Genomic DNA, 22,501 nt, shown 5'->3' with positions numbered 1-22,501 from the left:
GGGTAGCATTTGATTTGAGAAGGAGCCATTATTATTCCATTAGTGCTGGGGGAAGTGCATTAAAGATCCTGCCTCTCTAATCCTGCCGTCTCAAGCTCCCTTGACCTTACTTGATCCATGGGCATTAGCTTTGTAATCTCCTGCCGTTCATTTTTTCTTATCAGAGGATTCAATGAGGGTGATGTTTGACTTGCCTTCCAACAGTTAACAGCAGTCACCTGTGTTTTAAATATATTTGTCCTGTTTAAATCAACACAGAGTGGAGATACCAATTTTAGTAATATTTTCACCTTGAAGGATTTCGTGCTTGGAAGTCAAGGATCATCTGTTTTAATTTTATCTGAGGCCTTAGTCCCTTACTGGCTGTATTGATTCTGGGGGGATCATCCCTAAGAATTAAGTAGCTTCTGGGTGATGTTTTGCCTTTTACATTTCTTATTACCTCTTTCATGAATTACAGCTGTTAGCAGTTACACTTCAAGCTGAGCTTAAGTTGAAATCATCATCTATTACCCAGCAGATGGGTTTCATTAAACTGCAGTGGGTTTCATGCAATTAAGTCAAAAGAAGATGTATGTTCTATGTACATTCAGGACAGGTATGTGTGTTTACAGGATTGGAATGTCACTGATTTGTGGTAGAAAGGAATGTTTGAGGAAGCTGTGGAGCACCATCTTGATGTTTGATCAGTCTGAATGTTTTGAAATTATCTGCCTTCTATTCCAAGCAGTCAGATTAAAAATATCTTTGTGAGACTGCTGTGACTTGAACACCAAAGCTTTTTAGATCTTCTGGCTGTTTATCATCTCAAACATTCAGTTTCTGCGAAAGAAATGAACTTTTTTTTTCCCCATTTTTTTCTTAAGATCTGACTAAATTTCAGCACAGATTTGACAATTTGATAGAACTAATAAATTATAGAACATACAGGCCAGACTGGATGGGGCTTGGAGCAGACTGGTCTAGTGGGAGGTGTCCCTGTTCATGGTAGGAAGGTTGGAATGAGATGAGCTTCAAACCCAAATCATTCTATAATTCCATAATGATACAAGGAAATACTGATTGTGGAGGCATTTCTACCTTTTCTTCTTCCTTTTTCCCCCTCCTTGCACATGAAAAACTACAGAGAAACAAGCTGGATTTTCCCCAAGATATTCTAAAGAAACTTTCAAGAGAACTTCCCATCTTTCAACTGTACAGCAGCTGCTACTGCTTTAGCCAAGTTCTCTTCTTATGATAATGCTTTTTGGCAATCAATAGTAATTCATTAAGACACGTTTTGTTATTTAAGAATGTCTGTTGTGATTATTAATTTGCAGTCATTATTTCACATCTGGGCATGCTTGGTTTCCCTGACTGCCACCCTCAGAAGACTGATGCCACACTGGGAAGTCCCTCATAACATGGTTACCACCTTAAAGTCTTTCAATTGGTTATTTATGTTAATATCTTCTTTTCCATGATCACTGGGCTCCTCTGATGCTTTCTTTACTTTTGTTTTCTGGTTTGCTTTAACTTCTATTTTAAAAGCCATATGATGGTAAGGAGCAGAGACATGCCAGACTGTCATTATTCTAGCTGCAAAAAAGATGAGGCATATTAGGAGGGAATGTGGGCTGTCCCCAGCTTGAGCCCTTCAAAGTTATCTCTTTAGAAGGTTTATGTTTTATGAATGAGCAAACTACTGTACTTAAAAGTAGCCCATCATATACCTCAGGAATTTTCAGAAATGACAGTAGAGAAATGTTTGTGCATAATTGTCCTATTTTTTTTTTTGAAGGATATACAGTAGGACTGGGTACAATAACCAGTAGCTTTTATCTCATGTTATGGTATGAAAATGGGAAAAGAGATTTCTCCTGATTGCAGCTAGAGGCTTAGGGCATTAAGATTTTTTTTTTCTGAAAATGTATCTTCCCAAACTCTATGTCAGTAGATATTTTACATGAAGACATACTATAGAGTGAGGTTTTTGAATACCACAGTATGATATTTGAAGAGTCTTCAAACCTTCAGTATCCTCTCAACCAACTCCAAAATATTTAACTTGCAGTAACCAAAACAAAGAACCCCCAAGTTTTCAAAAAAGCATTTGTCTATTTAAGGTAAGAGTCTTAAAAGTGGGAGCAACTTTAAAAAAAAGCCCCAAACCATAAAGAAAAATACCAGCTTGAATACTTAATTTGCTGATGGATGTAGGGCAGTATGTAATAGCAATAGTAACCTCAGGGCTTGCAAGACTTTTAACACACTCATAATCTCCTTTTAAAAATAAATTGTAATGACCTGAAAATGCCAGGAGCAACGTAGCTTCTCACCCATTATTGTTTAATCATGATAATATAATACCTCTTCCCTCAGTACATTCAAAGGATGTATAATGTTTGTCCACAATTGTAGAGACATGTTCAGTCAAGTACATATTCTCTATTGTCAGATTTTTAAAATCAGAATGTCTGGCATTGTCAGTTTTATCAATTACACTGATGCAGAGAAGCCTACATTTTTAATGAATATAAGGATTTTATTTTCAAGTCTCGTCTTATAGAATTATCCATTGGATTTTTGAGAGAAAAGACAGTCATATAATCCTAATGCAATCAGAAGTCTGAGAATACGTTGGATTTCACAGATTGACAGCATCTTTTATAATTTGACATGGCGAAAAGAGATGGGTTTAGAGGCAACTCTGACCTACAGTATTTGAAATTGCAGTCAGACTATTTCAGCAGGCATGTTTTTCAAGGCTTGGTTTTACCAGAATTGCCTTCAAAAGTTGCTGTTAACTGAATGATTAAGTATTAAAGACTTTGCCTCCTTCCTGCCATCCTTGGTGTAACATTGTTGGTAGGTGGGAGAATATTTTTTTCTAGTTGCTGTATGAAATGACAGGATTTATCAGATTGCAATATCCCTTTGCAATCCAATGAACCTTTATAACCAGCTGCAATACCACGTTGGAGGAGCTGGTTTGTGTTACTTTATGTTAAAACCCCTTCCCAGAAAATTAATGGTGAACATGACAAAAGAGTTTTTTCAGGTAAACCTGGGTTCAGTAAACCCATAAAGAACCTAAAGCAAAAGAGAACCATTATCCCATCAAGATACCTCATTGCTCTTTGCAATTTTCAGTATGTTCTTCAATTTTGACAAGTCTTGGACTGTCCCAAGAGGTTCATGATTTTGAGAGGGCTTTCCATTCCCAAGTTCTTCTATATATCTTAAATTTGACATGAGAAGTGTAACCTGGTCTTCAAAGTATCTGAGTATTAAGGATTTTTCCTGTTTGGTTTGTTCAGTTGTTGTTGTTATTGCTATTTAGATGTTTTAGAGACTCCCTATTTTTTTTTAGTGACTCATTACCATTTATTTCTATTTTTACTATGATTAAACTTCCCAGCAAGTTACCTAATATTTTTTTGTTAGTTTGTTCTTCTATTTTTTCCAAAGGATGAAAACTGTGACTGATGACGTATCATGTATTTCCTGTAAACAGAAACTTGGGGCAACTAGTGTATTACCTTACTTAATGTGGTTGGATTTCAGAGCAAGACAGTGTAATAAATCCTTATGTTTATCAGTTTTCAACCACAGATAGGCATGAAAAATAAGCAATTATAGATAGATACCTATGATGAGGTTTCAGCAGTGGATTATGAAGATTTGGTGATAGGGAATGAATTTCAGTGCTGCAGCGTTTGTCAGTAATATTAAGTTAAAAGGAAGTAATTCCAACTGGAGGGAATATCAGAGAGAGAAAAAAAGCAGACTTCAGGATGAGCTGCCCTAAGAAGGATTTTTGATGATACACGAATTGACTCTAATAGGGAATTAAGCAGCTAAAGTAGGAAAAACCTCTGGACTAGAGTTCATAATTTTAGTTTTAGTTTTCTGTATAAATTGAAAAGAGAGCTGTAGAGAGGGCTTAGATTTGATACTGTGTAGGGTGAATAAGTGGTGTTTGCAAATACACGGGAAAAGCAATCTGCTTACAGAACCTGTTTTCATTAGTTTCCATACTGAAGAAAAAAAAGAGGAAAGATACTTTCTGATTAAATAAAAATATGGTTTTACCCTTTTGAATACAAAGTATTATTTTCCATATGACTTTTAAAAATACTGGTTTTTGATGTAAGATGTCCTATTGTTATGTTACTGTCATGTCTATGATCAGCAAGGGCCATTTTGTGTTTTATCTCCTCTTGCTCAGTATCTGTGAGAAAGCAATTTAAATTTTTCTGTTGTCTGAAGCTTGGGAAGGAAATCTGTCAAATGCAAAATCTGTATGTGTGCCAACAAGCTAATTAGCAAAACCATTCTTTGAGTAGGATTTCTTTTGAATGGATGACATTGTGCAAGATATCTATGGTGTGCCTGGCTTGAAAGTCAAACATGTAGCATTTAATATTGAGGCAATTCTAATTGGTATTGTGTTACGCAACAGTATGAAAATTCTTTTTGGGAAAGTGAAGCCTGTGTCACATTCCTGACTTAGGATGTCAGTAGTGGTTGACTTTTACTGCTGAATAGAGTGGCAGGTATCTCCACTGGTTGTCAGGGCCTGGTATTGGGAACAGATAATTTCAGCAGAACCTCTCTGTGTGTTTGTAGGACTTAACCCAAATCCACAGAGGATTATCAGTTTTAAGCTGTTTCTGCTAAGATTTGAGTGGAATTGTAACATATTATTTCTCCCGTAATGTAGTAATATTACTGCACATATACTACTAATAAACTACTATTAATCATAGTATATGAATACATATGCATAATAATGGACTGTTACTATTAATATACTGATATAGATATATAATTAGTACATCTGCAAGGTACATATGGGGGATGTTTTGATGGAAGGAGGCATTGAGACACCTGAACACCATAGAGAGGTGTACGTTTCAAAAATTCCATCAATTGTCTTGAAGCACAGATAATTTTCATAAGTAAGGGAGAAAATTAATTTTATGTACCTTATTAAAAATGAGTTGAAAGTCTGGTTTAAGGCCCATTCTGCAGGCAAACAGCTGTGTCAGTTACAAAACACAAGAGACTGCCTTTTGTAATGTGTGTGTCATGGTAATTACAATAAAGCAAAGAATTCAAAATACTTACTCTACTAATTAGAATGTGGAGTTATGCTTAAAAAAATCATGATCACAAACATGTACTTTGAAATCCTTAATGCATTGTCCTGCTAGACATCCACATGTTACATAGACACTATTGTTGCTGTCAGTCTCTTCATCACATTCGTTGTCCCCTGGCAAGTCCTTGTCCAATCATGCTTCGCTGGACACCCTGATGTTGTTTCCACAAGTTGTCAGGTCACATTTGTAGGTCTCTGCAGAGAAGCACAGTCCTGTTCAGTGTTTCTGCTGTAGTTTTTCCTTTGATATATGGTATGCAGTCTAGGGAAAATTTACTTGCAGTCATTTTCCTCCAGACTGCCTTTACCTGTGAAATCATGATGATTTATTCAGCATTTTTTCTTATGAATCAGATTGTCTGGGGTTGATGGAAGAAGGTAATATACTGCTAAGATCTGCAGGATCATATGCAGTGGAAATGGATGCTGGTGAAGAGAGACACCTCAAGCCTGTCTCCTCCATTACCTCCACTGCAGTTCCTGCTGACTGTACTAACAAAATTCTTGAGATTATTCACATTTTGAAGGTAACCAATGTATTGCTGAAAGCTTTAGTCTTGCCAAGATGCCAGAATGACATTAAGGTCTCTTAACTTTTAAAATACAAGTACCTGGAGGAATGTGCTGAAGTCCTTTGAGTTTTGAGCAATAAAGTTTCCTAGAGCATGTGAGGATTAATTTTGGTCCTTATGCACTTTTGCACAGTTTTCTTACAACTGTTTTACGGTTACAAGTATGTTCTAAGTACCAGCATATTAATTTTCAGTGAATTGGCGTTGGTTAAATGCCAAAGGTGGGATTTGTAACAAGATTTAATACTACTTCTTCAATAAAAATGAATTATTCTTCAATTGGGACTTACCTCTGGATAGAGGAATTCATGTGTGTTACGAATTCTAGCAGGATTTGAACCAGAGTGAGTTCAGGGGTGGATGAGGAGAGTGATTTCCAGACTTCAGAGGGATAAACATCAGTAACCTTTCTACTCCTAGCAGGGTTACCAAGGTAGCATTCAAATCCTCAATAGGTCTTGCTATTACAGGGGCAGATTTTCAAAGGTTCTTAACTCAGCTTCTAATTTAGTGCTGCTACTTTAAGCCCACAGTATGCCCAGACAAACTAGGCTAATAGTGGGTATTTACAAACTTGGGGCAGCTTCCACCAGAGCTGTTCTTTTGAGAAGAGACAGGCAACTTTGACATTAGATTCTCCCTTTTGCAACTACTCTGTTTGGACACGTTTTGATTAAAATCTTACGAGTGTTCAAGCAGTCACTGATTGCGTTTGGGACTTCTCATTTAGAGCTCACCCTGCTGTGTGTCACTGCTGTGCATTTCAGCCTTAGATCAATGCCCAGACTCTTCCCTCCTCTGCAGTTTCTTCAGGTGTCTTGGACTGGCTGACCTGGGACTTTTGGAACATGCATTCTGACATGAAACATGTTTATTTGAAATACATCTGGTACTATTTAGTATAGTAGTGGGAAGTAAAGTAATACCCCTGCTACTGCTTTTGACATATTTGGGGTTTTTTTACCCCCCCCCCAAAAAAAACCCCACCCCTTTTTAAAGGGTTTTTTGTTTGTTTTTGGGTTTTTTGGGGCTTTTTTTGGTTTTGTTGGGGTTTTTTTTTGGTTGGTTTTTTTTTGTGCAAAACAGAGGAGAAAGCAAAGCAGCTGCTTTCAGTCTGTCTGAATGCTGAAGCAAATTATAGCTGGGTGACTACAAGGAAAATGCCACAGCAGAGTGAGCTACTGTGCTCTCACCTCAGTGTCAGTGGTGTTTTGTAGCGAGGGAGTTTGAGTTTGTCTGTGGAAACTTTGGCTTCATATGCCCTGAACATGTGAAAGATGTTTTAAAGAACATCTCTCCAGAGAAGCTGAATTGAGCATACTTACCATGGACCTCCCAGTGCTTCTGTCTGCAGAGGTGCAATAATACATAACACACACACACAGGTTGTCTCACAGTCAGGAAGGTTTTGTAAGACTTGGATTTACATAGCAGCTGGGAATTTTTCCATGAAAATGTCGGAACACGTGTTGCATGTATCCATGTTCTACAGTGGTGCAAGGCATGTTTAATGGGCAAACCCAACACAAGTTCTTTTTCAGGAAACTGATCAGTTCTGTGATTTACTATTTGATAAATTAGATCTTGGTTTTTGCTGTAGGCACTGCTTTTTTAATATGTTCAACCATAAACTGATATTATATTTTCTGGAACATTAGAATCTTCATACAGGGTGTAATTACAAAGAAATTAATTTGGATTTAACAAGTTACTGTCAATACACTTTTTGTTCTCTTTAGAGAGACAAAAAAAGGCCCTGTACACACAGATTCGAAATTCAGATGAATTAATACGCTTTTACGAGGTGAACTAAGCCTCTGTGACTGCTGACTTTTCTAGTAGTAGAATTTTCTGGGTAAAAATAGAATGTACTCAAAGGTCGTGATGGATTAAGTCTCAGGAATCAAGGCTAAGAAACTTATATTTGACTTTGCCAATCAAAACAGCAAGGAGTTTTCTTTACAACTGTTTGTTCACAGATTGCAGGTTCTGACCTGCTGTACTAAACATGCCATGTGCTGGCAGACAGCAATTTCTGAGTATGGAAAGCTGAAGCTGCAAGAGGTGCTACTTCTGTGTGAGTGAAGGGAAGATAATGTCAGTAAATGCACACCTCAGACAAAGGAACAGATTTTAGTTAGAGTGTGGATGTTTTTTGGAGAGGTATGTTATACTGCAGACAAGAAGAAATAGAGCAGTTCAGCCTAAGTGACCTTCCTGGGAGAACAGGCCTCCTTAGCAACACAACACTGTCTACAAGATTAGATATTTTGGCAGCACTTTCTATTTAAGTACTATGTTCTTTGTATTATTAATTAGATTTAAATTAAAACTGGTAATTTTAGATGTTCCTTTTTGTACGTTGTTTCAATTCCTGTAGAGCTGTTTTGGAGATAAATGCACCTCTGTATGTTTTCATGTATGTATTAATAATAAATCAACACTTAAATCAAGTATTAACACTGTCAACTTAAAAAATTCTGACTTTACATCCATTATTAAACTTGTGGATAGGTCATGTTGTAAGTATAGATACCTGTTTTTACCTGGGTCACATTTGAGACTGGAGCACAGCGCTGTGCCAGCACAGTTGTGCTGCTTTGGAGCCACACAAGGGGTGAATGCTTCACTTTTCTGGAGCCAGAGGAATTAAATATGGGCTGCAGGAACATTCAGCTTGGTTTCTGTGACAGAACTATTTACAAGGGCAGTGCCAAACTGCTGGATGCCAAACTGGCCCAAAGGCCCAAGTTATATTCATACTGTTCTCTGTGATATTACTGATAATTATCAGTTTAAAACCCCTCACTCCATCGCTATCTCATGTGTCCTTTCTGCCACCTTTTTAGCAATACCTGGCTGATACTACTTGTTAGGAGCTCTGCTATTTCATGGGTTAATTTAATAATGGTAAAAGTATAATAAATATTTTTCCTCAGTTTTTAAAGATCTTATGATGTTGATTTTTAAAAAAATTTAATAGTTCCATTTTGTGATGATTTGTTGTTCTGGATTTTGATTGTATGTATTTCATAGTATTTAAACCTAAGCAGAAGTGAAAACTATATTAGAATTTCAGTGAACTTTATAGAAGGGCAAATCATGGGTTAGGGTCTATTGGTTAGAATTTTTTGGCAACAAGTATTTAATTTTCAAAATTCAGAGTTGCTGTACCTTTGTATAAACAAAATATTTGATGCTTCTTTTCTTTCAAAAAAAAAACCAAACAAAAAAACCCCAAAACTTTTTAGAAAACAGGTATTTAAAATTTGAAATTTTAAGAATGTATGATTTTTCCTAAGAAGAGAACTTTTGAAAGATCTTGCAGTTCAGCAGTACTTGTGCTGGTTATTTCTTCCCCACGCTGTGGCTGGATGCTGTTCATTCCAGAAGAATCCTAAACTCCCAGTTTTTCTGGATTACATGCCAACAGTATTGCAGGAAGTGCAGACTCCGGTAGTGATAGATTTGTGTTGCTCTGAGTGCCACAAAGTAGCAGTCTAATTATTTGTTCCTTTTGCTGTGACCATTAGGGAAGGATTGGTACTTGGTGCACGTGTCACTGACTGTGACAGATGTGAATGACAACGTCCCTGAATGGGCCATGGAGCCCTTCCCCTTCCTAGCTGTGGTTTCCCCTGAGGCTGCAGGAGGTACTGAAGTGTACAAGCTGCTTGCTGTGGATGCAGATGAAGGGATCCATGGAACTGTAGAATATTTTCTCTTGGAAGGTAAATTTCAACCCTCCTTCCTGTGTATTATGCCTCACTATTGTGATTTTTTTGTCTTTTATCCTCAGCTTTATTTTCCCTTCCTCCTGTAAAAGGTTCATAAACCTTCAGCTCTGTGTGTGAGAAAAATCAACTTTATTGATGGTACGGACAGAATTCTTTGCAAAGTTGGGTTCCTGCCCATATATGTCCCTGGGGGATGATGGGGATTGGAGCAGTCAGTAGTCCCCAAGGCTTTGGCAAGGGGGTGGCAATGGGCACTGCCTGTTTATGAGACAGTCTGTGGAGGAGTAGTTTGTTGGGTGGAGAGAAGGGTTTATGTTCCTATCCCCTGCAGGAGTCATGCTTCTGATTAATTTGTAACAAACTTTGGAAAGTGTGGATTGTGCAAAGCTAGTACAGACTCAGTGATAATTTTTTTGTGTGTCTCTTAGAAGAAGCTTTAGTAGTAGATCAAAAGTGTCTGAGCAGAAGCGGAGCAACAATACCTCTAGAGTAGAGTATTTTCTGGTAAGGGTCAAACAGCAGCAAAGTATTGGAGGATAAAGGAAAGATGGAGAGAGACTATTTACAAGAGCCTGGGGTGACAGGATAAGGGGGAACGGCTTCACACTGCCAGAGGGCAGGGTTACCTTGGATATTGGGAAGAAATTCTTCCCTGGGAGGGTGGGCAGGCCCTGGCACAGGGTGCCCAGAGAAGCTGTGGCTGCCCCTGGATCCCTGGCAGTGTCCAAGGCCAGCTTGGACATTGGGGCTTGGAGCAGCCTGGGACAGTGCAAGGTGTCCCTGAGCATGGCAGAGGGTGGAATGAGATGAGCTTTCAGGTCCCTTCCAACCCAAACCATTTTATGATTCAATGATAAAGAAGACAGATAATTGTCCAGAGAAGTGAAATGCAGTTTTGAAATGCAATCATGAATGTAAAGACTGATTTCTAAGTTCTAAACAAACCTTTGAACTTTAGTGTCCATGTTGATCCTACCCCAAAGCCAGCTTGGGAATTGATAGCATATTCTCCTCTTAATTTTAATCAAGTGAAATTTTTTTTTCTGGAAAGAGTTTATGGACTTGTTCATTTTAGGTGGTGAAGACAGATTTGAAGTTGAGAAGGACACTGGCTGGATTAAAACAACAGGTTTGCCTTTGATGAGGGACAAGGAGTATTTGCTGACTGTACTAGCAGCAGATAAACTTGGAAGAAGAGGATCTCCAGCCTCTGTTTCTGTAATTGCTGGACTTCGACCACCCCAGTTCACCAACATGTCATACTTTGTGTATGTTCCTGAGAGTACTCCACAAGGAGAATCGTAAGTGTCACCTCAAAATAATGCAGTGAGGTTGTGTTCCTGGTTTTGATTCCTATTTGATCTCCCCAAAGCCTTGGCATTGTTTGTGAATCATAAATAGACACTGTGAGAAGCAATTTAGGTCTCTTAATAGAAGTGATCCAGACACAGTTTGTTGATGTATTTTTTAGCCACCCTTTTATAGGTAGAAGTGGTATTGAATGATTGTGCTTTCTTACTTTTTGAAATTATATGGAAAGGATTAGTAGATGTTGATTGTGTCTTAATTTTCAAACAAAATGCGGAATATAAATTAGTACTGTTACAGCATGAAGAAAGATCACCTGTGTGAAAGAATACATTAATTTTATGTGTCAAATTTGGAGAAATGCCTTTTCAACCAAGTGAAAATTGGGAAAAAACATGACTCTCCTGTCTTCATCACAATGACAGCCCGAGCAAAAATGAAGTAGCCACAGAGCTTGTAATTTTATTTCTCCATCCTTTGTCTAACCATGTCAATTGAAATACCACAGAAAATGTTGTAACATAAGTCCACCTGAATACTCAGTCCCTACTCTTCCAAACTGTTTTGTTCTTAGACCAAATATTTTGTCTTCTACTTGAATTGAGAAAACCTCTGTCCAGTTGATGTGTTCCTTCTGTGAAAATTCAACTGTTACTCATATTTATATTATCTGTGGTGTTACTGTTCAGTCTGCAGCATTCAGTTTCACAGTGTCTAAATAACCAAGGACTGTTAAAAAAAAAAAAATAGTAGTAGATACAAGGTTTTTTCTTTAAAACTGAAAAAAAAATTAAATTGCACAGGCATAAAAGAAATCGAATAACTGCAAAATAGTGTAATGTCTAACAGGTACCTGCTGTCTTTGGTTCAATAATGTTTAGAACTAAAAATAGAAAAATTATTCATAACTATTTTTGTTGCTATTTTTAGGTTTGCACACCTTGGATGATAGTAGATGAGTCAGTTGGTTAAATGACTGGGTAATATCCAAGAGGAATGAAATATTTTGTGTGGTCTTTACATCTGAAAGGGTTTAAATATACACCATGAAAGTGTGAGAGCTGTTTCTGTAGTATGTTGGCCAAAAAATAGCCATGAAAATCCATTTAAAATGCTAAAGTTCTCATATTTAAATTGGACCAATTACCCAAGTATGCAGGAGAACAGAGTTGCTGTCATGCACTGGATTTTTGGGTTTAGGATTTCCCAGTTAGAGCCTGATTTAAGGCTGCTGCTGAGCAGAGGAGCATTTAAACCTTTCTCTTCCTTTGGTCTGCCTGTAATGCCAATAAGCTACAGCTCCATGGGGCAGGCTGAGCCGAGGAGATACGAAGACAAAAGAGGCAAAAAAAGTTTTCAGTTGGGTTGTTAAATGTGCTCCCAGCGTGGCCTTGAGATTTTCAGTGCTGACAGGAGAGAAGAGGTGGCTTGAACATGCATCCAGGGCAGGGAGATAGATGGAGGACAAGATAATTCCTCTTGGCAGGAATGCAGTTGTGCACTGGCTGAAACTGCATGTGAGACCTCGTCATAGGAAAATACAGGAGGAAATTAAAGGGAGATAATGACCTACAGCAATGTTGTCCATTGGTTCAGTAGTGCACCTGAGGAAAATGAGAGGACAGCAGCACAGAAACACAAGAGGGGAAAAAGGAGTTTGCACAAAATGAGTTTCTGTTTTTCGACTGTAAGTGTCACAGGACCATACATGTTGGTGTGTTCTCCTGGGAGATGGAATTCTTCTTAAAAACATGCACGTTAAGGCAAGAGACAATTGAGGAATTAGTATTTTGGTTTAAATTCTTTAAAAATACTTAGTTTTGAATTTCTTCTTTTACTTCTTACTGTGGGTGTTTCCACTTGAAGGCTTTAAACACATTGGACTTCAGTGGAAAAAAGATAGTGCTAGATGAGCTAAAAATATATGTCCCGTGTAAGCTGTAGCACACACTGCTGTTAGGGCCTGCCTTTTATCCTTTTGCAGTTATCTGTTGGAATTTTAGGATCTTATGACTGCAGCAGACCTACTGTGCTGTTATTAAAACAAATCTTTTTCATCTTGCTTTATCTTTTAGTTTCCTGCCTGAAAACTATCACTGCCATAGAAGGAAGTTGAAGTAGGCAAATTCAGCTGCAGCAAAAATTAAATCCTCTGTTCCTGCATTTTTAATCCTTACTGTGTTTTGCTTCCAAGAATCCTGTCTTTATCTGTTTAAGCCCAAGGTGATAGAACCACTGTGTAACAAAATGCTTGAATTTGGTGTTTAGATACAGCTGTCACTGGCTGCATTGAGGATACCTCTGAGCAGACCTGCAGGGTTGCACCATCATTTCTGATATGCATCGCTTTTGTCATATTTTTCAGAATGTTGTATTATGTCCTTGAGTCCTCTCTTTTTATTTTCTTTAATGCAGCTTTCTTACAGTCACTGCTGTGTCATATCAAAAGAAATCCCTGAGCTACAGTTTGCTCACTAATCCTGGGGGTCTGTTCAGTATTGATCGGGCAACAGGAGAGATCAGTCTAACTCGGAGTGTGGATTACGAAAGTGACTCCCACCAGTATCTTCTTTTGGTCAGAGCAGAGGAGGATGAGGAGCAGTTCAGTAGTGCTGCTGAGGTAGGTGTTGCCCTTTGGCAGCCTGTGTGCATTTCCATTTCCTTCATCCTTTTGAATTCTGTACAGATTCACCAGGAGCTCTCATTTCCCCATGCTGGCTATTCAGCTGTCCATTTTAAAAGTCTTTCTGCCTATGGGGAGATGTTGAGGACTGGTTTAGGTATTCTTGGACTTCACTTTTGTAGATTCTCTAAAGGCATCAATATGTCTCCCCTCATAGATCCCAAGCCTTATCTGGTAAGACATAGAAATGGATGTGGCTAAGCCAGACACGAGGTTTTGTCTTACTCTTCCTTCATCAAGTCTGATGTACATTTGAGATTATTCCACTCTAAAACAAAGGCAGAACAAAGAACTATCTGTTTTGTATAAAGAGCACAAAGTGAACTCGTAAAACAAGAAAGTAATAAAAATTCACTGATATTAAAAGATGATGGTTCATGGTATTTTAGAAAGCTGTTTGACAGCAATAATATTTCTAAATATAGCCATTACAGTTATTTGAATTCAGAGATTCACTGATATAGGAAAAGTATGCCATGTGAGTTTGTTCCTACTGCAGGAAATAAGATAGGGAGCAGGAGACAGAATTATTGGGATCAAGTGTGAGGACACAGGGAGACAGGGAAGCAGTATGTCAATGTAACAAACACTGGCTGTAGTACACCACCTGATAGTTTCTGTTGACCCTTTTATGTACCACAAGATGGAGAATGGTAAAATATGACTCAGAAGAGGATTGTGAGGTGATTTTATGAATACATTTAGCCTAGATGTAGTTTAACTTGTACCTGCTTTACACTGATGAAACCTCAACAGTTGAGAGAGCATCTCTGTTTCATGCATATCTGCTCTATAAAGCTCGATGTAACACCTCTGCCTGTTGCTGTGTAATGCAGAATGCCTCAACCACCTGCAGGAAGTGCAGCAGGAGGAGCCACCATAAAGGCTCATTTAGACACTCCTGTTGGGAGTGTAAGCTATGCAGCTGTGGATTTATACTTCACACAGGAATAAGAAAGCATTCATTAAGATGTTAGAAGCAAAATTTTGTCGGTGATTCTGCTTTACCAGAATCACAGAATATCCTGAGCTGTAATGGATCCACAAGGATTGTGTCCAACTCCTATCCCTGCACAGACACCCCAACAATCCCACCCTTTGCCTGAGAGCATTGTGCAAACACTCCTGGAGCTCTGTCAGGCTTGGGGCTGTGACCACTTCCCTGGGGATCAGTTCCACTTATATCTGATTTGTGCTGCTGTAATTGAATTCAGAGCTTGGTCTTGGAGATTTATACTGCTAAAATATAATATGCTTGGCAGTAGAGTTTTTAGTGTTGCAAATCACAGAAGTGTTGTAAGATAAGATAATGGAAAAAGGGTGCTTGGCAAGCAGATGGTCTGTTTTCCTTTAAATTAGTAATAAGGAATAATCAATGGAGATGAAGGGTGAGTGGAAAACATTGCTGCAGGGTCAGGGATTTGGCAATTCTTAGTGTCTTGGAATGTAATATTTCAATGGCATTCAGCAGAAAAAGAGCAATCTGAGAAAAATGTCTTATCCTATAGATGCTGAAGATGTCAAGGATGTTTTTGGGAAATTCTTCCACACTATATTTCCAGAGCAATGAAGTCATTCCCTTGATTCACTTTGCTGTTTAACATTCCCCTCTTCTCCATTAAGGTTTTGGTTGTAATCACAGATGTGAATGATTGTGCCCCCGAATTTCATCAGTCGATTTACAGCAAAGTCGGTGTTCCTGAAACTGTTCCTATGACAACTGCACTTCTCCAAGGTTAGTGCTCCTGAAACCATTTATTATGTTCAGTGTATTTTTCTCCCTTGCATTAGTTAGAATTCAGTTCAGAAAGCAAAATTACCTGTCCCAGCATGGGTAGTTGCAGCTCTCTGAAGGTAAATGGCACCTTGTAGAATCATGTCAGAGTTATTTACTACTGCCACAGCCCAAACAATTCTGGGGGAAAGGAAGGCAAAGGAAACAGATTTTCTTTGTGTGATTTTGAAGTAACAGAACTTTGTTGTGGCTGGTATTATAGCAGGAGGCTCATAGTAGCACTCTTGCTACATTTCTTGAAGGAAGAGTGTGATCCTGGATCAGAAGTTATGGACACCTCAGCTCAGAGCCACAGTGTCTCTGAGAGTCAGGTGTGGCCTGCTGTGGGAATTCTGCTCTCTTGCATTATAAGCCTTTTATCCAGTTTAACTGTTCTATATGAGGTTTTGTTTGGATGTTTTACAGGAAGACATTGCTTCTTCCAAGTGAGACCAAGAGCTTCAAGTGGTGGTGCTCTGTAAAGTGTAGCAATAAAACAAATTTATGTCAATTAAGCAGTTGTACAAGGGCCTTATATTAGTCTTTAACCCTTACATAAACTTTCTCTAAATCTGGAGAGGGAAAAGGAAATTAAACTGCAGGAAAATTGCTTTTCCCCAGTAAATAGGATTTTATAACCTCCTACTGTTCTACTTAGCGATTTATCCTGTGCTAATGGTAGTTTTTCAGTTTCTGTTCTGGTAACTCTGCTTTTAGCATAGATTTTTATTGGTTATGGATAGGACCTGACAGACACATAATGTGCATCGATTGAATAATATATGTAAATATTCCATCTTTAATTGCACAGGGTGTGATCTGAGTGATTTTAAGTCAGCAGTATAGGTCAGGTGGACATGAGAATATACTTCTCTGTGTGGAAATATATTCTTGATAGTACAGAACTCTTTAAATCGAGCAAAGTCAATAACTAGTGTCTAAATTCTCCCAGGGACTTCACTTTCGGTTGGTTTTTTAAAAATTACTTGGTTTTGAGTCAGGGTTAGTTCACTAAAAAGCACAGGGGACAGCACAGTTTTCTGAATGATTTCAAGCACCATGTGCCAAGGCAGGTCCCGCTACAGTCATAGTAAATGCACTTAACATTCTAATTCACTAACTTTGATCTACCCCATGTTTTTCTCTTCTTTTCTAATAGTGACAGCCACTGACTGTGATTCAAAAGAGAATGCCCAACTGCTGTATTACACACTGAGCCAAGACTTCACCATCACTTCTCATGGCAGTATTTTTCCAGCAACACGGCTGGACTATGAACGACCTAACCATCTTTATGAGTTCATCATTATGGCTGTAGATCAAGGGGAAGAGCCCAAGACTGGCACAGCAACTGTTAGGATCCATCTCTCAAATGTGAATGATGAAGCACCTGAGTTTTCTCAGACAATGTAAATACATGTTCTTCAGACTCTGTTATCTTTTACTGTTGCTTTTTGTATTTTGGTTGAAAGCCTGATCACAGGATGGTAAGTGGCTTTGGTTCAATCAGAGCTGAGAGCTGGACTGACAAATCTGGGGTGATATTTTGATTCTGAGACTCTCAGTAAAAATAAAAAGGTAGTATATAGAAAATCTCTTTTCATTGATCTTTCACTTATATTTTTTCTGGTATGTACTCAAAGATATGGAGCAGTAATTTCAGATTATACAGTTCAGGAATAGCCTTCCACCACCAATGGAAATCGGGTAGAAAAAATGCGCAACAGAGTATTGCCATCAGCCCTCATCCACAGACACAGGGGAATTTTGCCTTTTAATTAGGCAATTTAAATACAGAGTTAGCAATCTGCATCCCTGGTCTATAGTTGTCAAAGAAAAATGCTTAGATGACGCAATCCTAAATGACAGCTGAATTATAAAAGCCACAGCATAAATGGCAGTAAATAGAGTTCACTTAATTTCACTTAGTCCTATGCCCTACAAACTGTATGTATTTTTTTTTCCTCTAAAGCTCTTGTAAGCACTTTTCTTCCATAGCTGGGACTCAAAGAATCTGAAACAATGCCAGAAGTACTATGAACTTGCATTGATGTTAAAGGCTTGGTAATGGAATTTCCAGTCAGCTTCTGCATCTGCCTTCTACTCTTAAAAGTAGAAGTTGCTCAGAACAAAACTGAGGCAAAGATTTTGGTGATGCTAAGCTTGGGGTTTAGCTGAACAAAACATCAAAGCCTTCTGACAGCCCTTTTTTTATGTGAAGATAACCTCTGGCTTCAAAATCTTGTGCCTTCCTTTCTTTTCTAAACATTGTTTAAGAGATATGGCTTGCAAAATTTGATCTTTTGTAATTTATTGTTGGATCTCTATATTTTCAAATACTAAACCAGGTTAGGTTTCTCACTCCTCCGCCAATGCTTGTTTTTAATTTATTTTTTTTATTATTCAGAGACATTGAATATTTATCTACATCTGTTCCTAATATTTTAATCAGAAGTGAGTGATTCTGTTTAAGATGCTGTAAACATCTCTAACCAATTGGAAACAGAAAACATAGTTTAAAAAAATCCCTGCCAGCTCTTGTACTTAAAGTTTACTGAGGAATATGATTAAAATTAATATTATTTTTAATTACCGAACTTTCACAAGAAGCTTTTCTGTTCTCTGTGCAATACCAGGGGAGCTACTGTTATATGCATGTGTAGATTGGCATTGGAACTGAATTAATCTCTTGGAATACAAATTATCTCCAGTTTTTGGTTAACTAGACTTCGATTTTGCCTTGTCTTTCCTATTACAAAAAAATCTTGGACCCAGAGCTAAATTTCAGACAGAATTTAGTTGAAATTTTCCATGAAATAGAATAATTGTGAACATGTGTAAATTGGGGCCTGTTGAGAGACTGTTTGCAGTTAATACTGTGCTCTGTGGCAGTCTAATGCAAGTCTGGATGATGATGATGTTGTCCTTCTAGCCCTTTGTTTAAACAGATTTACAGTCCAGTATAAACTCATGATTCCTTGCCAAGAGCTTTCTTTCATCACAGCTATTCTTTATCTCAGTTATGAAATGCTTAAGGCTACCACTCTGTTTCATGTTGTCAGTTTTTACTTTCCCTTTTTTAAGAGATCTCTTCTGAACTCCTCTCTCCCTGTATTTCATGTAGAAAATTATCAGAATTACTGTTCATTTGCTTTCCAGATGCAGAGTTAAGACAGTGTCTTGAGGGTTGTGACTGAGCTAAACCAGAATAATTTACTTCTCTTACTACATTGCATATAAAATTGGGGGAAGAAAAGAAGCTGTGAAGGTTTCATTGAAAACACACATCTTGACAACAAAAGCAAAGGGAAAGGTTTTCTGTGCATCCATTTTCTTTTCCTTTAAATTTTTTGCTCTTCTCAGCATATGGCCAGTGTGTCCATAAGCACTCTAACCCCGTGGTGCATCTGTGTTGTGTTGGATACAGCCAGCTGCAGTTCATTCTTATGGCTGAGCTTTGGGATATCTACTGTGGACAGGCCTGGGGGATGCTTAGTCTGACCCACGCTCAATCCAGTCCCATAAAATAATAAATATTTGGGACTTTGCTAAAGCAGGGGGCTTTTCTACTCCAGAGAGCATTAAGCTTAGGCTGATAATGCCTCTTAAGAGCTTACAATGTCAGTGATGTGTCTGGCCTTGAGCAGAGATTTTTGTAAAACTGACATTATGCACATATCCTCCACATCTCACTCTCATCTTAGTCCTGCTGGGGCAGAGACTGCACTGAAAGCCTTTTGAGGGCTTGTGTCAGAAACTGCTCTAGGAGAACTGCTTTACCTTAGCAAATGTTTGCTTGGAGTCTGTGAATCATGAAGCTCATTTTTTTAAATAAAAAAAAACAAACCAAAGTGAATTTTGCATTTAGCACGACTCTTGTTGCACAGCAAAGCTTCAAAGCTGTGATGCTACTGGAAGTTTGCAGTGGAAATCTTTGGGGGTAACAACAGAAAAATGGATGGCTGGATAAAGCATCAGTCCTGTCATTTCACTGCTTAACAAAGAAGCATGTTATCAGTGTAATTGTATTAGTAAATTACAAATCTCTGGAGTGCCCTTTGAACAGGTAGTTAGTATGTGTTGTATAGCTTAGTTCTCAGTATATTATAACCTGTTTGAATTCACAATTGTGCTGTTGGGCTTTTTTAACAGCTACAGGAGTTTTGTTTCTGAAGATGCAGGCCCAAACACTCTGATTGCTACAGTTAATGCTGTTGATCCTGATGGAGATGGTGTGACATACGACATTCTGTCTGGGAATCAGAAAGGAAACTTTGTTATCGACCCTAAGAAAGGTAATTATGGATCAGCTCTTGGATGCTGCAGACATAGTGTTGATTCTGTTGTCATGCTCATTGAGTTTGGTCTTATTATAAAACTGAATAGTGTATGCTATCTTCAAAGCTTAATTTTAAAAAATGCAGGGAAAGAATGCATATACTCTCTTAAAATATTAAAAAATGGTATCATTTCCTAAAATCAGTGTATAATTGACCTCTCTTACCTGTTCGGTGTTTGCTTTCAGTCAGTAACTTTAATAGAGAGTGTTATTATAGATAATAGGTAGATTAAGAGACACTAACTTAATAGAGAATGTTATTATTGATAACAGTGTGACATTCCAAAATGTCAGACAAGTATCTGAATAGCATTTAATATAAGAAACTGGACATCTCTTTTTTTAAAATGAAGCTTTTCCCACCCCATGCTTGTGTCAATTTCTTGATTATGCTGGTGAGAGCAAATATCTCCTGGCTGAACTAAAATTTTGTACCGACACAAAATGATGTGTTTGAAGGTGGAATGAGACTACCACTATTTTATTTCAGTGAAGGCAAAAGTATATAAAATCTGAACTAAAGAAGTAAATTTTTCATTTAATGCTAAAGTCATTCACATGACCAGTGGTATTTAGCCAAGAAAAGTGCATGCATGAGAAAAAAAGATGGAGAATAATTTGCAGTTTAAGGCATTTGTTCTGAAAGGCAAATTTTTACCTCTTTTTAAGTTCAATAGTCACATGTTTTCAAAACATGAAAAGAAAAAAAAGATTCTCACCACATTAGTGTCCTCATTTGAAAAAAATAAATAAGTGCACAAACACCAACCTCTGAGTAGGTTGGCATATCCCTTTAAATTAACAGGATTTATTTGCTGTTGATCGGTTGAAAAAACAGAAGAGGATGTTTTGAGATTGAAACAGGCAAACAAATGGAAATCCCATTGAAGGATTGAAGGTACTTAATTAACTTTGGTTAAACTACTTTGTATTTTGAACTGCAATCAAAATCTGAACTTAGATTTTTCAAAACAGAAGCATTGAATATATAGGGAGTAAGCTGCCCTTAGTTATTCCTTCACTTTATTTCATCGAGTTCACTTAACATGAAATTTTAATTTCAATGCAATCATGGTTTTGCAATATTAATGTTAGATTCTGAAATGTTCCCAAAAATATGGTCTGCAGGTAACTTGTAAGTGTTGAATTGTGACCCTGAATTTATTATGAGCTCCTATATTTCCTTTCTGACTTAAAAATAGAGTTGCAAGTTCCAAGAGTTAAATTTCTACAGATGCAATGGCACCTGAAGAGCAACAGTGGTTTTGAAAGTGTCTAACTGCCACAGCATTAATATATCTGTCACTTCTGAAAATCTTTTTTGTAAGAAACAGATTTTTTTTCTCAAAGCATCTTAATGTTTGATTGATAGCTTCTCTTAGGATTAACTCCACAGTTTTAATACAGAAAATCATGTATAGGTGTATTTATACTTTCTTGCCAATTAATTTTATAGTCTTTGAAACTTAATTTTAGAAACATTAACATTTTTTTCCAAAACACTTTTAGGCTTTTTTTGATGGATAAACCAGTAAAGGTTTATACAGTAGCTTGCAGCAGTTTCTTTTCAGGAATGATGTCAGATGTCTGTACCCTCTTGTAGCTGAAATGTGGAAGTAAAGTGGAGAAGTCTGAAAGATAAGTGCTGCAGCTAAAACAATACTTTTGCAGTCAAATTGAGTGACATTGATGCAGAGAAAATATTCTATTGTAATGACGATTGTGATTATTCCTGATGAATAACAGATTGGATGGATGGATGGATGGATGGTGGAGCAAAAGAATGGCAGCCCCTTTCTGCAGGATCTCAGACAGCTGTGGTCTCTTTTGCTTTTGTAGCACATCTCTTTTCTGCCAGTGCCTTTGTGTCCCACCCAGCAGGGTGTCTCCTCTGGGGATTCTGAGAGTAGCAGAACAGAGGTCTCTGAGACCGTGCCTCTCTAGCTCAGCGCTGCTGTGGCTGTGCTGCAGGAAGGTAAACTTGAAGTAGTTTCAGCTGAGCTGTCCATGGCACCTGCAGCTTTTTTTTCCTGCAGCAGATTGATGAAAGCTATTATGTGCAGGTCAGCTGAGTTGTGGCTGTTGTCTCAGTTTGCTCTGTAGACATACCTGCAGACAAACCTGTTGTGATGTCTTAATTTTGTTTTAATGTGGGACTGCAGTAAAAACATGATCGTTAAATTAAACTGCAGCAGCCTCATGGTTTATTGGTGAACAGGTAAGCCAGAATGCTTTGTTGTCATGCTTACTAGTGAGAAGAATAATGGTAATGGGTTAATGCACCAGAACCCCACAACCTGTTGCTTTTACAGGGCTGGTTAGACTTCGTTCAAGCCCATTTCCTAAGCTGCAGGGGACAGAATATGTTCTGAATGTCACAGCTACTGATGATAACGCCTCTGGAGGGCCCCATCCTCTCACAAGTACAGCCCAGGTTGTTGTGAAAATTGATGATGTCAACAATAACAAACCTGTTTTTCAGAAGGTAAGTGTATGAGCCTCTCTCAGTGGTATTGGACTGTGTGATAAATGTTTTAACACTTGTCACAGCAGATGTGCAGCAGATGAGCTGTTCAAGAGGTGCTCTACTTCCCTCTCTCTTTGAGTCCTGTTTTCTCCTTCTTTTCCATCCCTCAGGCTATCAGGCTTTGTTCTGCTCTTGTGGCAGAACAGCTCCTGTGAGCTTCTGTCTGTTCCCTGAACCACTCCTCATCTCTGGCATTTCAGAGGCTGAGGCCAAGTGACTCCCTTTTGGAGATCCCATGTGACATAGGCGAGCAGGAATCCATAGGGATAGCTATCTATGCAGTGGGCTTGTTTCAAAATACCTCTCTAAATTACATAGGCTTCCTTTGATCATTGTATGTCTGTAACTAATAAAAGAGAGAAGAATGAGTGTTTTAGCCTAAACAGTGAAGTACTGCAAAAAATAAGTGCTTGAA

At 38.0% G+C, this 22,501-nt stretch overlaps 1 protein-coding gene across 1 annotated transcript in view; it reads left to right on the top strand.

The window, feature by feature from the left end:
- Window positions 1-22,501, top strand: part of LOC146432375 (neural-cadherin-like) — a 60,850-nt gene that overhangs the window by 5,811 nt on the left and 32,538 nt on the right. Inside the window, exons 2-8 of the mRNA XM_085071977.1 lie at window positions 9,252-9,449; window positions 10,531-10,756; window positions 13,179-13,383; window positions 15,070-15,181; window positions 16,380-16,629; window positions 19,373-19,515; window positions 21,872-22,044. Of these exons, the coding sequence (XP_084928103.1) occupies window positions 9,252-9,449; window positions 10,531-10,756; window positions 13,179-13,383; window positions 15,070-15,181; window positions 16,380-16,629; window positions 19,373-19,515; window positions 21,872-22,044 (1,307 nt within the window). The remainder of the gene's footprint in view (window positions 1-9,251; window positions 9,450-10,530; window positions 10,757-13,178; window positions 13,384-15,069; window positions 15,182-16,379; window positions 16,630-19,372; window positions 19,516-21,871; window positions 22,045-22,501) is intronic.

The sequence above is a fragment of the Lichenostomus cassidix genome, chromosome 11, assembly GCF_008360975.1.
Source record: "Lichenostomus cassidix isolate B80296 chromosome 11, HeHo_3.0, whole genome shotgun sequence".
In the NCBI taxonomy this organism is placed as follows: domain Eukaryota; kingdom Metazoa; phylum Chordata; class Aves; order Passeriformes; family Meliphagidae; genus Lichenostomus; species Lichenostomus cassidix.
The sequence above is the reverse complement of the archived record's forward strand: the minus strand, read 5'-3'. Positions and strand labels throughout refer to the sequence as shown.